The sequence below is a fragment of the Electrophorus electricus genome, chromosome 8 (assembly GCF_041902795.1).
Source record: "Electrophorus electricus isolate QZ-2024a chromosome 8, ASM4190279v1, whole genome shotgun sequence".
In the NCBI taxonomy this organism is placed as follows: domain Eukaryota; kingdom Metazoa; phylum Chordata; class Actinopteri; order Gymnotiformes; family Gymnotidae; genus Electrophorus; species Electrophorus electricus.
The window spans coordinates 31,217,821-31,232,234 of NC_137504.1; the positions used below are offsets into that span (position 1 = coordinate 31,217,821).

General features: G+C 46.9%; 1 protein-coding gene across 1 annotated transcript; it reads right to left on the minus strand.

Annotated features, from left to right (window-relative positions):
- Positions 1-856: 856 nt before the first annotated feature.
- wdr44 (WD repeat domain 44) lies at positions 857-14,351 on the minus strand. Its single transcript, XM_027030055.3, has 19 exons — positions 13,852-14,351; positions 12,116-12,149; positions 11,374-11,451; positions 10,192-10,855; positions 9,964-10,097; positions 9,665-9,754; positions 9,319-9,455; positions 7,824-7,907; positions 7,334-7,592; positions 6,738-6,876; positions 5,888-5,952; positions 5,274-5,390; positions 4,923-5,045; positions 4,585-4,776; positions 3,854-3,955; positions 3,524-3,639; positions 3,090-3,217; positions 1,417-1,551; positions 857-1,296 (listed from the first exon to the last, which is right to left on the minus strand). The coding sequence occupies exons 1-19, from the start codon at positions 13,926-13,928 to the stop codon at positions 1,208-1,210; spliced, it is 2,763 nt and encodes a 920-aa protein (XP_026885856.2). The 5' UTR covers positions 13,929-14,351; the 3' UTR covers positions 857-1,207.
- Between the last annotated feature and the right edge of the window lie 63 nt (positions 14,352-14,414).

A 14,414-nucleotide genomic window follows, 5' to 3' on the forward strand; every position in this document is an offset into this window, starting at 1 on the left:
TGGAGTAGGGGATGGAGCTGGACACAGGCGTAGAGGTAGGAGACGGGTAGCGGCCCAGTTTAGTGCTCACAGCAGTCCTCCGTCTACATTTGTCTTTGTACATCTTAAACCAGGTAAAGCTCGGGTGTGGTAGACATGAGCAAATCGGATATTAACAGATCCGACACGTCTCGGTAGGGAAGGGAGTAAAAGGCTCTGTGTGTGCGTGTGACTGGCAAGTCTACTAGCACGATTCACCGCCCAGCTTTTGCCGCTGTGGCTCTCAACCCTTGCGGTGATGTCATTTTAGCAGCAAGCTCATTCCCAACAACATTCGCTCAAAGGCATAACGGAAACCGTGCAAACGGCATGTGAGACAACTCCAGGTCAACGAGACGGTCCGGAGTTCCAGAACACACTGCACATGGAAGGCAGAGCCAGAGCACTAGTCTGACAACACAGCTGGCATTTGTTCACTTTTAACAAGCTAGCCAGCAACGCCGGTCAATTAAAAATCATTATCTACTATTTGGGAAGAGGCAAGCTATGTCCAGACCAGGTGCTCAAGACTGATCCTTCAGAATGACTAAATGATCAGGCTCTGAAATTTACTTCATGGAATTCTCAGTCATCCAGGTGAGTGGCAGGATGGCTCCGTGATTACAGGCACTCCCTCTGTCAATACTCCACTGTCACACCCTTGGCAATGAACAATGCGCCCTATGTGTTTTCAGTTTTTCTGTCAGTCTTCGGTTCGCATGTTCTCAGCATGTACACAATGTGTTAGCATGAGCTAACCACCACGCAATGACAGCCGTCCGTGGCATTTTGCTTTTACACTCTTACACTTATTGAATTATTTTTACATTTGCGAATGTACAGCTTGTATAGCCGACCCTTTATTGAACACAAGGAAATGAAAGAGCAGTTGAAAGAAGCACACTGTGGACATGGTTCTGGTTTTCCTTTTCTCTGTGGTCCTCCAACTTCCCATCGGTCTCTGCTTCCTGGGTCCCTGTTCCCTGCAGAGGGCGGGGCTTAAGTGCAGCCATTCCTCCTCTCAGAGTACTCACCAGCAGCTGAGTGGTAGATGAGAGGGAGTGCTAGACCTCGTTCATGGCACTCGGCCTAGCGATGTAAAATGTCTCCGTTTCAGTTGTTAAAACAACCTGAATAGTTTAAAGTTTTTTCTCCCCCCCCCTTTTCTCTTTTGCCACAGTAAAAGCACTCAGTATTTTTTAACATTGACGAAGACTTTGATTGCGCCTGTGAAATCAGCAGAAAGGAGAACTTCAGTGTGATCTGTTTTTAAAGCTCCTGAGAGAGAGAGAGAGAGAGAGAGAGAGAGAGAGAGAGAGAGAGAGAGAGCTCATTATTATAATCATCACTTTTTACAAACAATGGCAAAAACGGAGTTCCCATGGCAAAAGGTGCTACCTGATGGGATGGTTTCAGAACCCTCTGTGTCGTCACTCTTACATTCGTTGTCGGTTTTCTCTGGCCCCGCCTCCTGAGGCACGATCAGTCCAGGATGTGGTGCGAAGATGGCCGACGTCACCACTGCGTTATGCGCTAGGGAACAAGATGATGCATAAATCAAAATAAGTAGCGGAGAAAGGCTACATTCACATTAAATTCACACCGTGCAATTCCAGATAGTCGGATCACACTTGCCCATGTTGATAGTTCACGTTCATAACTGCTAAGTGGCCTGTATCTGTCTAATGTAAACACATCTGTCCAAAACATCACATGTGCACTCTGATGTTTTTGCACAAGTCACTTGCTTCACCAACAACAAAAGTCACATTTGTGAGATGACTCATTAAAACCACAAAATGTACATGTCACTTTTGCTCATCAACGGTAGACAGTTGTACACGATGAGGTTGAGGGCGGAAAGATCAGACGGCTACTTTTTGCTGTTTTCGTACCTACTGTTATTACTGAAATGACAATGACAGCACTAAGCACAAGTGTACAGGCAAAATGCCACATGAATGCACATTAAAGTCACATGGCCATGAATCAGATACAAATCTGAAGCAAGACCACATACGAAAGGGACACCTCCGATTGGAAAAGATCAGATGTGTGTGTCCACACAGCTGTGACAAAATCAGATTTATTTCACATTAAGGAAAAACACTGGATTTAATCACTTCATGTTGGTAATCTGAATGCGGCTTAAGAGTGCTGATCCAGGAACAACCTGAAACTCTTACGAGCTCTGTAAATTACAACTGCTTGTAGGTTTTTAAACTGTTCTGCTTGTGTACCTTCAACAAGCAGCTTCACCAAACATGCTAAATCAGCCAACACTGAGTCAAAGTGAGAAGCCACCAGTCAGCATCAAGTCATTTGCATAATGCTAATTGGTGGTTATTAATTTTCATTGGAATTTCTGACTGAACTCCCACCCACTCCCCAAAAAATCTTTATCCAAAAATGCAAATAAAAAGTATGAAAGGAATGAAACCTAGACTGGGACAAGAATGAAATCCTTGCTTGTCTACAAAGCCAAAAATGGACCAGCCCCTCCATACATGATGACAATGGTCAAAGGCCGATCTGTACTTCGAGTACTTCGCACCTCAACTACGGCTCTGCTTGAAATACCATGCTTCAAGTCTCATGGAAGACAAGCATCGAGACTATTCGAACATCCACTGGCTGTCAGGACAGCAAAGTCCCTTACAGTCTTCAAATGCAGACTTAAGACCCATCTGTTTGTGAAATATTTAAATGACCAGACCCTGCTCCTATATTGACTAACTAAAATTAGTACTTATTGTAGGGTATTGTTTATTAACTAAAACTCTAGTACTTATTGTTTATTGCACTTAGACAATGATAAGATAGAGCTTATGTACTTCTAGGCTTCAGCACTGATCCCTGTATTTCTACAGTATTCTAGATCACTGGTATACTGCACTCAAACCTACTGTACTGGCTAGGATGTATTCTATGAGTAAATGACAAAGCACTTGTGTAAGTCGCTCTGGATAAGAGACTGGGTTTGCAGGATTCACTCTGCATTATATTAGTATATTCATATGCCTCAAAGATTATTCTCAGTTTTCTTGTGAACAAGAGCGCACCGATTGTACCTTTAATTCCTTCCCAGAAGTCATTGCGGTCCCGCCGCACTGAGCTGAACTTGCTGAGGTCGTGGTATGTGCTCCAGATGTACACGTACTTGTCCTCCGAACCGCTCACAATGAACGAGTAGTCATGACTAGAGGGGAAAACAAAGCCTGTCTCTCATTCGTCTGTCATTCAGTCCCTCATTCATCATCGCTAATGATGCACTTCAGACTCCATAACATAACTAGCAACTCAACTGAGTAACCATTCAGAATAAAACCATTAAGGAGCAGGTGGCAGTTGCTTATTCGCAGCATTAGACGCCATTACCTTTTATTCACTCTTCAAATCATTCTTGTGTACGGTTTCTTTAATACCCTTTCGTTCATGGGAGTGTGTGCACATTTTCGTGTAATTGCTCTTGTCGAGATGGCGCTTGTGGGCTGCTTCTGCTCACCTGAAGCTAGCTTTGATCTGGCTACTGCTGTTCACATAGCCTTTGTACTTCATAGACAGAGATAGGTCCCGCAGGTCGTACAGACGGATCCGCGAGTCATTTGACGTCACCAGGATCTGCCGGAGAGCGCCGTGTTGTTTTCAGCGTTCAGCAGTTCAAAGAACAGCATGAAGCAAAGGCGACACATCAAAGCACGACCAATACAAACGACTGTGTCTACCAGCCCAGGTCTGCTTCTTTGCTAAACTAGTGTTTTTAGCAGAAATGGGATTTAATGGGATAAAGATCTCATGCACATTAAGCATAAGTGGGACTTCCTGTGGTGGGCACCTTGTTCTCTCCGGGCAGGGGCTCGATGCCGGTAATCTTGCGGCCCACGCGGTTCCTCCCCCTAGTGGAGCGGACGTGGATCTGCGTGTGATACTTTAAGCGCTGCCAGGTAAACGGAACAGAGGACGGAGTTAAAAAACAGATATAGGAAAAAGAGAAAGTAGTATACAAATGCAGTTAAGAGCATTTTCCTCTGTCACTCAGGTACAAACGCCGGCTGTTTCATCTTAAACAGTTGTTGCTGTGAGAATCTAACTAGAAATGTTTCAGAAACTTAGAATTTCAGAAAAATGACAAAAAAATGTACCACTTCCCCAATGGTCTGGTTTAATTCATTACAAAGCCTTTAGTTTTGGCCATTATGTGATGTATCTGTTTAGTTCTGAGGGCTATATAAACCCAAAAAGGCACAGAGACAGCGAGAGGAGAGAACCGGGAAGGCAGGACAGGCTAAGTGGTTTTCTTAGAACAGAGTTTAGCAGAGTTGTCTGTATGAATCTGTATGAATCCCTGTGAACAATGAATTTAGTGAGTAATTCCCAACATGACATCAGTTAAAGCTGCACTACTTAAATTTGGGAATTAGTGACCCCTCTGGTGGAAATATGCAATTGCATGAAACGCGTGGAAGAAAATTTGTAAAGTGGCTTGTGCTCCATCTTGGCTTGTATCTGATGACTGCGAGTGTGTACACACTGAAGGAGTATTCAAAGACACAGACACACACACACCTCTGTGTCATAGAAGATGCAGCGACCATCGTAGGTGCCAATGACGGCATATTTGCCGTTCTGGCAGAAGTTGGCAGCAGTGATAAGGCGTGTTTGGCCATCTACCTCATTCCACAGTGCTACCTTCTTATCTGGAATATTCCACAGACGCAGCTTACCATCTAGAGAGCCGCTCAGAAAATACCGGTCGTCCTATAAAGAGAGAGGGACGATGACACACAGATTATTGCTGCTACACATGCACCCACACAGGCTATTTATTTATTTATTCGCAGGTGCTGAAACGACACGCGCCCACACACCCACACCGACACGCACACCCCCCTGCAAATGCTCACCCTGGGATGAAAGGCGATTGCTGTAACAAAGTCTATATGCTGGAAACAACAAAGGCACTCTCTCCTGGATATGTGCCACAGCCGTACCGTCTTATCCATGGACGAAGACAACAAGAAGTAATTCTGGAAAGACATCACAAGACTTTGGTGAATACTATACAGTTTATTGCCTTGTTCATTTATTATTGTTTAAAATGCTCCATTATTATATAAAATTTGACTTCTTTCTCTCCTGTTTCTTTAATCTTGTGAAATGTGTGCCCAGGCAATATTACAAATACTATCTTGTCTGTTTATCTCAATTTTGTTGCAGTTTTGCAGCAAGGTGTGGGGCAGCTGTCGACCTCTCACCTTTGACCAAGAGAGGTCCAGAAGGTCAGCAGTGTGACCTTTGTATTTACAGAAGGGAACCTGTCGGAAGGGGACATTTCGGTCCTCCAGATCAGCATCATCTAGCACTGCTCCCAGCTGACAGGGACAGGGACAGGAGAGAGAGAGATGAATGAACAGAAAACTCATCTGAAGCAATGGCCACTGTAACTAGAGGCAGACTAAAGTTTCATCTTGAGCCACTAGAGGGCACAACAACTGACCTGCCTATGAATGACACTCTACTCTTACACTACCCATGCCTTATGCCCATCTTTTAAAAAAGAAAAAGAAAAAAAAACAAAAAAAAAACAACATTTTTTAAAAATAGTGTATTCAGGTTATCAGGATGTTGCATTTATTATGACAGCGTTTCCCTATTCAGCTCTTGGAGGTCCCCCCTGTCCCAGATCCCAGTATACCTTCACCAGCTATCAGAAACCCTGCAAGTGCTGAGAATAAACAAGGGGCGTCCAGGGGGCCCCAGGGAACTGGGCTGGGAAACACTGAATCAGGAAAGCCTGCGTGACACCACGTTTCTTGGATACACTGGAATCGCTGACTGCCTGAGGGAGAGCGAAGGAAGTGTGTCTTACCCCTGCTTCAGTGTCCGACTTAGAGGAACACACACTCTCCTGGGAGGGGGAGGGGGAGACACGACCTAAAGAAAAGAATGCAACAGTTAGATACAGTCTGACTGTCACACACAACTTTATGTACAAGGTGGACATAAAGAAGGAAAACAGAACACCATCACACGCTTCCCACAGGACTGATGAGTAATTCCTTGTGCTCATGGTTTTTCTGTGCAAGGCTACTGGGTCTGGGGGCAAGGCGTGGGCAACTCTAACGGGTGCCTTTAATTACTGTGGGAACACTTCCTACTATTGTAAACACTGTTCCACCTACAGCACTTCACACAGAATGTGTGGAATCTGGACAACCAACAAACAACTCCCTTTGACATACCCACCCACACACACAGACACACAGGACACCCAGCCATAGCTCCTCTTCCCAGCCAAGCACCGTGCAGCGCTGTGCCCTGTGCATTTCTCCATTAAAACTCCTTCTAACTCTGACTCATGCAAGAGCTTCAGTCAGGCAGCACTCCTTCGCTCCAGACGGCCGAGAAGGACGACAGAGTGGAGAGCAGCCGGGCCGGATTAGAGAGCGGGGGCCGGACCCTCCGGGCCGCAGAGCACATGGCTAAAACTGGACTAAAGGATGGGGTGCATGGGGCATAGAATTAAGGGGGGGATGGGCCTGGATGTGACTTGACGTGACAAGCTCTCTACACGGCAACATACTTTATCAGAGAGTCTATTCATCCTGAATACACTTGTGTACATTCATGAGTGCAGCGCGTATATGTGGTACTAGGGGTCGTGCGTGTCTGGGCATCTTTACTGCATGAGCCTCTGGACTCGGTGTGCGTTCACTTGCCCTCTGTGTTGTATTTGATCCTCATGTTGTTGAAGTAGTCGTAGGCATTTTTGAGGACCCAGATGCGGACCATGTTATCCTGGCCTGCTGTCGCCAGCAATCTCCCGCAGTGAGAGAACTTCATTGTCCATACGGCTCCCTGGACACAAGGGAGTCATTAACACAGCGCTAACACACACACACACACACACACACACACACACACACACACACACACACACACACACACACACACACACACACACACACACACACACACACACACACACACACACACACACACACACACACACACACACACGCCTTCTGAAACATACTGAGCACTCCTGACTCAGTAGTACGAGGAACTAATCTACAAGCTAATAAATCACATCCCTGCTTCTTTCGCACAGCCCATGTTTGTGAAGAACAAGGAAAACTCAGCAAAGTGTAATTTGAATGTAAATTGAATTTCAGGGTCCATGTATACAGGACAAAAACTTTAGTTACTGTAGTCACTCTCTCACAGCACTGCACACAAAGCCCACATATCCCCACCAAACAACCTCTCTCTCGCACGCACCCCCCCCCCCCACCACAGCAGTTCCCTGGCCTACCATGTGCTCCCCGCTGAGGTCCTGTACCACGCGGATCTGGTCAAAGTCGAAGGGCCCCTTGAAGCTGTGGGCTGCTTTGAACTTGACGGGCCGCGTATAGGGCATACCCTCGTCATCGCTTGACGACGGGTCGTCCTGGTCCGTGTGGAAAACCTCATCGCGCACACTCTTCACCTTGTTCACCGCCCGCTCGCCGTATTCCTCCGCCAGGTGCTTCGCCCGCTTCACAGACTTGCCCAGGAACTTCTTCAGCTGGGTGCTGGTGAAGGGAGTGAGCGAACATGGTGGGCAGAGAAAGCAGGAAAGAGAGAGAAAGAGAGGAGGAAGAGGAAATGATGCGAGGAGAGAAGGAGATGAGGACAAGAACAGAAAGAGGAGAGGAAGAAGAGAAAGGACACGTTAGGCTCTGGACAACGCCACTTCTGGCCTCTGCTCCCAGCGGCCCCACATATCCGGTGTGATCCTGAAGTGTGGCGCATGCATTCCTTACGTCCTCTGCTTCAGCTTCCCGCCGTCCGTGTCGCTCAGCGCGGGCTGGCTCTTGTCGTCGTCGTCTGACTGGGCGGCGTCATTCCTGCGGACGGACGACAGGTGACGTGAGCGAGCCGCGCCCGCCGCCCGGGGCTGAGACTCGGCTCTCAAGAAATTCTGGGTGTTTCACATGCATGTCTGCAAACGCTTTGGGCCTTTGATGATGAACAAGCTTGTTGTGACTGTTTTCCGAGTGACAACAAACAAAACAAACAAACAGGTCTGTTTGGCTGGTTGCTATTGTAGCCACAGAATGGTTAATCACGAATGAAGCTAGAGATGCTGCTGTAACACGAACAGGGGAAGGGAGGGGCGAGAGGGGTTGGAGCACACAGGAAGGGACGCACTTTCCACCAACCTGAAGAGGCAAACCCTACCTCGTATTCACAACACCCTCCCCAAATAACCCCAACAGAAGCCCATCTCACTTGGAACGTAAACCTATCAGGCCAGACACTGATAGGTTTATGTTAAGTGTGGGCGGGGTTAGGTAACTGGGGGAGGTGGCTCAGGTAGCCAGAAGCCCTTGCTCACTGTTGGACACGTGCGGGAGGATTTCTTCCAGTCGCGGCAGTCTGAAAGTAAAAACTCACGTCCAAACACAGGACTGTCTGAGAGCGGGAGGATTAGTGTCGTTGCAGCCTGCCAGAGGGGAACAGCTACACGCCGGAGTCTTGCGCGGCAGGAAAATGAGGACAGAGCTGGGGCGCGGGTGGGAAATGGGATTACTGGCACGCTTCTCTGTGGGGGGGGTGGGGGGGGGTGGGGGGGTTCTCATGCCACACACTTTCCTCACAGAGGACACATCCTCTCATCGCGCTTCGCCTCAGACAGTGACATGCTACCATGGGGGGGGGGGGGGGGGGGTTGTTGACGTGTCCACGTTATCAACTATCGCAGATGAAAACGGGGTTGTTGTCTCCTCCCCGGTGCAAGCCCACCTCTCTCTGGAGTGCAGAGAAGCACCAGCTCCCATTCTGATCCTCGGGGGAATCCCTGTCAGCCTTGTTCTCCCTCAGCTCCCAGCGTCCCCGCGCCAGGCGGGCGGGCTGCCGGCTGCCGATTCCCTGCTTCTGGCCTGTTAGGAACTGGAGCTGGATGATACAGGACCACGGCCCTGGGGGCAGCTGTCTCTTTCAAGTCTTGCACAGAGGAGACTATACGTGATGGGGCAGTAATGGTGGGGGGGTATATCTCCTTATTTATGTGCTCTGAACGCAGACAAACCGGCTCTGGGTCAGTGGTACCCACTGCAGCATTCTTGTGCACAAACAGCAAGGCCAAACCAGCCACTGACTCAGTTTTTCCCCGATGTCCAGTCAAGGGCTGCAGCACAGGTAATGAGGTATATTCTACTCTCTGGCTCTGCTCATACAGTGCAGGGTTAGCAGTACAATATGGGGAAGAAGTGGGGTTTTAATGTGATGTTCAGTAATGTAATGTCCTTCTCTTACGTAATGTACTCCTTGGTCCGTCTCATGATGTGCAGTGTTAGTGGGTTGATTCCAGTTGGGAGTTTCTCCTCTGCCTGGATTAGTGGGATCTCCTCACCAGTGTCCAGGTTCTTAATCATCACACTCGCCAATATCTCCTAGAGTACCAAGATTTTACCCACACACCCAACAATGAACCAAGAAACATATGGGCAGGATCTTGGATACTGTTTTTCTCTCAAGAAAACACACACACACACACACACACACACACACACACACACACACACACACACACACACACACACACACACACACACACACACACACACACACACACACACACACACACACACACACACAGTACCTCATCTGTGAGCTCTCTGCCTGAGTTAGAGCGTGGTCTCTGGGGTCCAGCAGTTTCAATACCAGGACTGGATGCTTGTGCATCATTTTCCTGTTCACAAACATGCGCGCACACTTTTCATTTACAATTATACTTGCCACTTTCCCAAGACCTTTAGATTTTTTCCTCTACAAAATCCAATTCCGTATTCTTTTACTGCAAATCTGAATTGGACAATAATTCCAACCATAACCTTGGAATCTGGAGAAAGTAACAAAAATTCCCCTTATGGATATTATAAATGTACAAGAGCGTTTAACCTGTGCAGTTACTACTTTATCACCACTGGTGGCACTCGCGAGGTCCAAAGAGTGTTGTAGCTCTTTAGTGAGGCATCTCACAGTGGAATTCGGACTGACCAATCCGCATGGGTCTTCTATTGCCTCTGCAGAGACTGACCAATCAGGAGACATATTATGTTACCAGCCATTAGAGAAACCAGAAAAAAACAAAAAAACAAAAAAACAGCCATATAAAATAAATCTTACCCTCTAGCCCTGTTGGCCGCATCACGTCCTGAGACTTGCTGGGTGGGACGTTGGGACGAACCGGGGGTGGCGGCCTGCGGGGAGGACCCCCGCTAGGAGGGGGCGGTCTCGAAGGAGGAATCTTCTTTGTGCTGGCTACAATATCTGGCTCCACTGTGAACTGCCTGGGGGGTTTAGAGGGGCCGGACATGTCCAGCTCGGTCAGTTTATCTGCGAGGGGCACTTGCTCCAAGATGTCTGCCGTTTTGGGCATTTCCACGCTCTCTGCAGTGCAGGCTGCAAGCCTTTCGGGGAGCTGGGCAGTAGGTGGACCCAGGGCGCTTGTGATGTCCGGAGGAGGAGGAGCAGGCTGGCATTGCTCCTGAACTGCTTGTGCTTCGCCCGCGACATCGGGAGCCGCTTCCTGGATATCCTGCGACCTCACTTCCTGTGGCCTGATGTCCGGCGGCTGGAGCAGCTCTTGGGCGGAGTCCTCAGGTGGAGCCTCGGGGAGGTCATGTGCTGCTGAAAGTTCTGGAACCTGGGCTCCTTCTAGAACACCAGGACCTTCTGTCTCGCAAGTCTCGTCCTCTCCGGAAGACAAGGGGCATCTGTCCTCTCGTCTCAACAACTCCTCATCCACCACACTGCCTTTCTGACTCTCCTCAATAATACTGTCAATGATCTAAAGACAAAGATTAACTTGTGAATCTTAACATGAGACTGTCTAAATTCAATCAGTAATAATACAACAATCTGTCCTGTGACGCAACATGAGTAAAGAAGTGTTTAGTTTAGACTACAACATTGGTTAGCTTTGCTATAGCAACAACTGGGTTGTCAGCCCTGCCTGCAGAGATGTTGGTACACACTTATTGATGACATGGGTTTGGGAGTCAGCCAACACATGCACATACAACAGCACGTGAGCGCACACACACACACACACACACAGGAATAAGAGATCTCGGAGTACTTCAAATGTAGATTTCTCTTTCACACACACACCCACACCCAAAAGTACACCCACACCCAGGAAGAACCGCAGTGGCTTGGACCAGGTATCACTGTAATACACTCCTGGCAGGCTGGGTTCCAGCTGCACTGGCATTAGATTCCACGGGACTTTGTCACCGAGGCCAATGCGGCAGAGAAATGAGCGATAAAGAGACGGAAGCGGGGATAGTGTGTGCACACGCCAACCTGGAGAGAGTCGTCATGGCGAGGCTCGGATGGCGCCAAGCCAGCAGCTACTTCCTGTGCCAGGCTCTCATCTAGGCCCTGCAGCCAATCAGAAGGCTAAGATGAATCATACACTGTCACAAAACACACCACGTCATGCTAAAATAACATCTCATGTTTATACAGGGAGCAATTATACTGCAACTAAAATATTAAGCAGTATTTTAAATAATTATAGGAGCATTTCCAAACACTTGTGGTTTATATTAGCCATATCCATTACAGCACTGGACCAAGTCAAGACTAGCTAACAAATTAACAGCCCTAATACATGTTAACTCCAGCTAAATATTCACCAACACATACCAGTATTCTTCATAAATAGCCTCAAAACTAGCTTTCAGAATGTGTTTAAGAAGTAATCCCAAGGGGAAGATGTTCTACCTTCATGCTACATATCTACATTGCAACACCCAAACTCCAGCAAGCCTGAACAATCTCTATCACAGGTTAGATTTCTAGCTGGGTGGCCTGGTCAGTGCCAGAAGCTGGTGTGATGATTAAACTAAAACTAAACACTGCTCTCTGCTGACTCTGCCCTTGTGCAACAAGAGTTTATGAACAATGTCTTAAAAGGACTACAGTGCTCTGCACTTTAAATGTATCGCGTGCTTTTGATGACGTCCTAAACAGGACCTGAAAACAAACACGGTTTTAAAGCCAAACTTCCTCTTCAGATAAATTCAGGTTAATCTGTTCTCACCTTAGGTTGCGGAAGGATGAATTTTGCAGGTGACCTGGAGAGAGAATATAAAGAGGAGAGGGACAGAACCAATTAGATCCAAATTGATTTCAAGTGTAAATTCTAGCAACATGCATTATTCATTGCACATCTCAAAAACCCTGTCAGAAATGTGAAGTGCTGTTCTGAATTATCTACACAGCTCTTCTAAGCTTTTTTTCCCCCTGCAACACAAGAGGCTTAATGCCTCTAAAAGAATCTTGCCCTCTAACCAACTCTCGGAAACTTGTTAAAGATGATTATGCAAGATAACTACTGGAAGCCAGTGAGGTTTTGGGATCCATGCCCAGAGAGCAGAGCCAAAAGCTGCTCCTCTTCAGTAACTTTACACACGACGAGGCAGCGTGAAGAAAAGCAGCCAGGAGGACAGATGAACTGCGGCTCTGGAGGAGGACGAGACGGTCGTGCCCCCTGCTCCCTTTTAAAACCACACCCCTGAGGGAGGGTGGCATCAATACCTCCACAGCTGACATTATGATAACAGAAGTATTTATTGAACACAAAAAAGGGAAATTCAGATCGACATCTCAGGCTTTCAGATTGTCATCTCACTCACTCATTCAGTGTGACATCTTACTCAAGGAAAAAACAAAAAACAGAAATATCAGACACTGAACTATTACATTACAATTAATAATACTGAAAAATATCTAACTTACAATTCCTTTTTTACAGTATTAAACATAAACCTATACCTATATCTAATCCTTTCTTTCTTACCAGGCATTTCACAAAGTGTTATGTAATCATGAATGCACACACCCTTTCAAAATACAAAGATTATTAAAAGTAGGCCTAAATAACAAATAAAATGTTTATTAGTGTCTCCCCAGTCTATGCCCGTGCACACACACAGACACACACTTTGACCCCAATCGTATTGTGAAAAAGGTCTGTTAAAAAAGTGAGCTTTCTATAAGCGATCATTATAGAACTCTGCAGAACAAGATCAAGGGGTCTCGGCCTGTTTAACTTGTAAAAAAAACACTGTCAAATAATGATTTGTGCTGTGGCGGAGGTGGATTTGCCCTGATGCTGAGTGACTAAGCTTTTATTTGTAATCTCATAACAGTTCCCATGCCTCTGACTCAAGCACTGCTTGTCTACCATCAAAATGACACACAACAGCATTGTCGCAGCACGACAAACCGTTTTGTCTCGAAATGGTCAGAATAACAAAACGGGGACATCAAATGTAACCAGTGCTTTAGTATCTGTTTTGATCATTTAGAGACGGAACAGAGCTGTGAGCGCCACACAGCCCGAAGGAGCAGACAACACACAAGGACGGCTTGCCTCGAAAGACAAAAATCAGATTTTGACACGCCATCAACAAACTGGAAGTGGAGGCTTGCCACCTAGATCGAACAGAGAACTGACAAGGACTAGCTAACAAGACTTTAGCCACGAATCTGTGCTACGTGTCACATCTGTCTCTCATCCACCAACCCCACAACTCCAAGGGTTTCACGTTATTCAAGATGACACGCGTGATATGATATGGTTCATCATTCATATCGTTCAGCATTAATAGCTACCAAATATAATACTGATGGGGGAAATAGGGATTGCTAGATATGCTAGCTAGCATTTTTTAGACATGAGGGGCCCATTTTGTCAATCCTAAAAGAGAAACTTTTACAAGGCAATCCTACAGTATCCACAAAACGGGCTTTATAGTTTAATCGTATACTCACACTTTGGGCGAGGGACTGAAGTTGACATCTTCGGCTGCGTCGTAAAACTCCTCTGCATCACTTGTATCCGACGCCATTTAGAGTGTGAGCTGAGCTGAGCTGAGCTAGCTAGCTGCATGCAACGGCTTCAGCTGCGAGAAAGACTAAAGACTAAAACTAAACTAAAACACCTGCCGTGAGGGGAGTTTTAACCAATATGGTCAACAAATGACAAGGGCTGTGTCTTCTTAGGCTGGCTAGCTAGCTAACGCTAGCCCCACTACAGCTCCGCCTCAGAATCACCAGATAAACAGACGGCCTTACTAGCTGGCTAACCGACAAACAACCCAAATTTAGTGAACACCTACTTCGTAAGCTTTATCGGCCCCAAGGACTAACACTGTCAGACTGTATCAGTAACAGCTGTGCGTCTCTCAGGACACCGAATCCGTCCACTCCCCGGATTTACGACCGAAAACACGGAGGGAGAAGAACGTCAAGTGATTTTCTCACGACCACTGATGTCTCGTACTGACGTCTCGCGAGAGTGTATAAGGCGGCGTGAACACATGGCTACTGATATG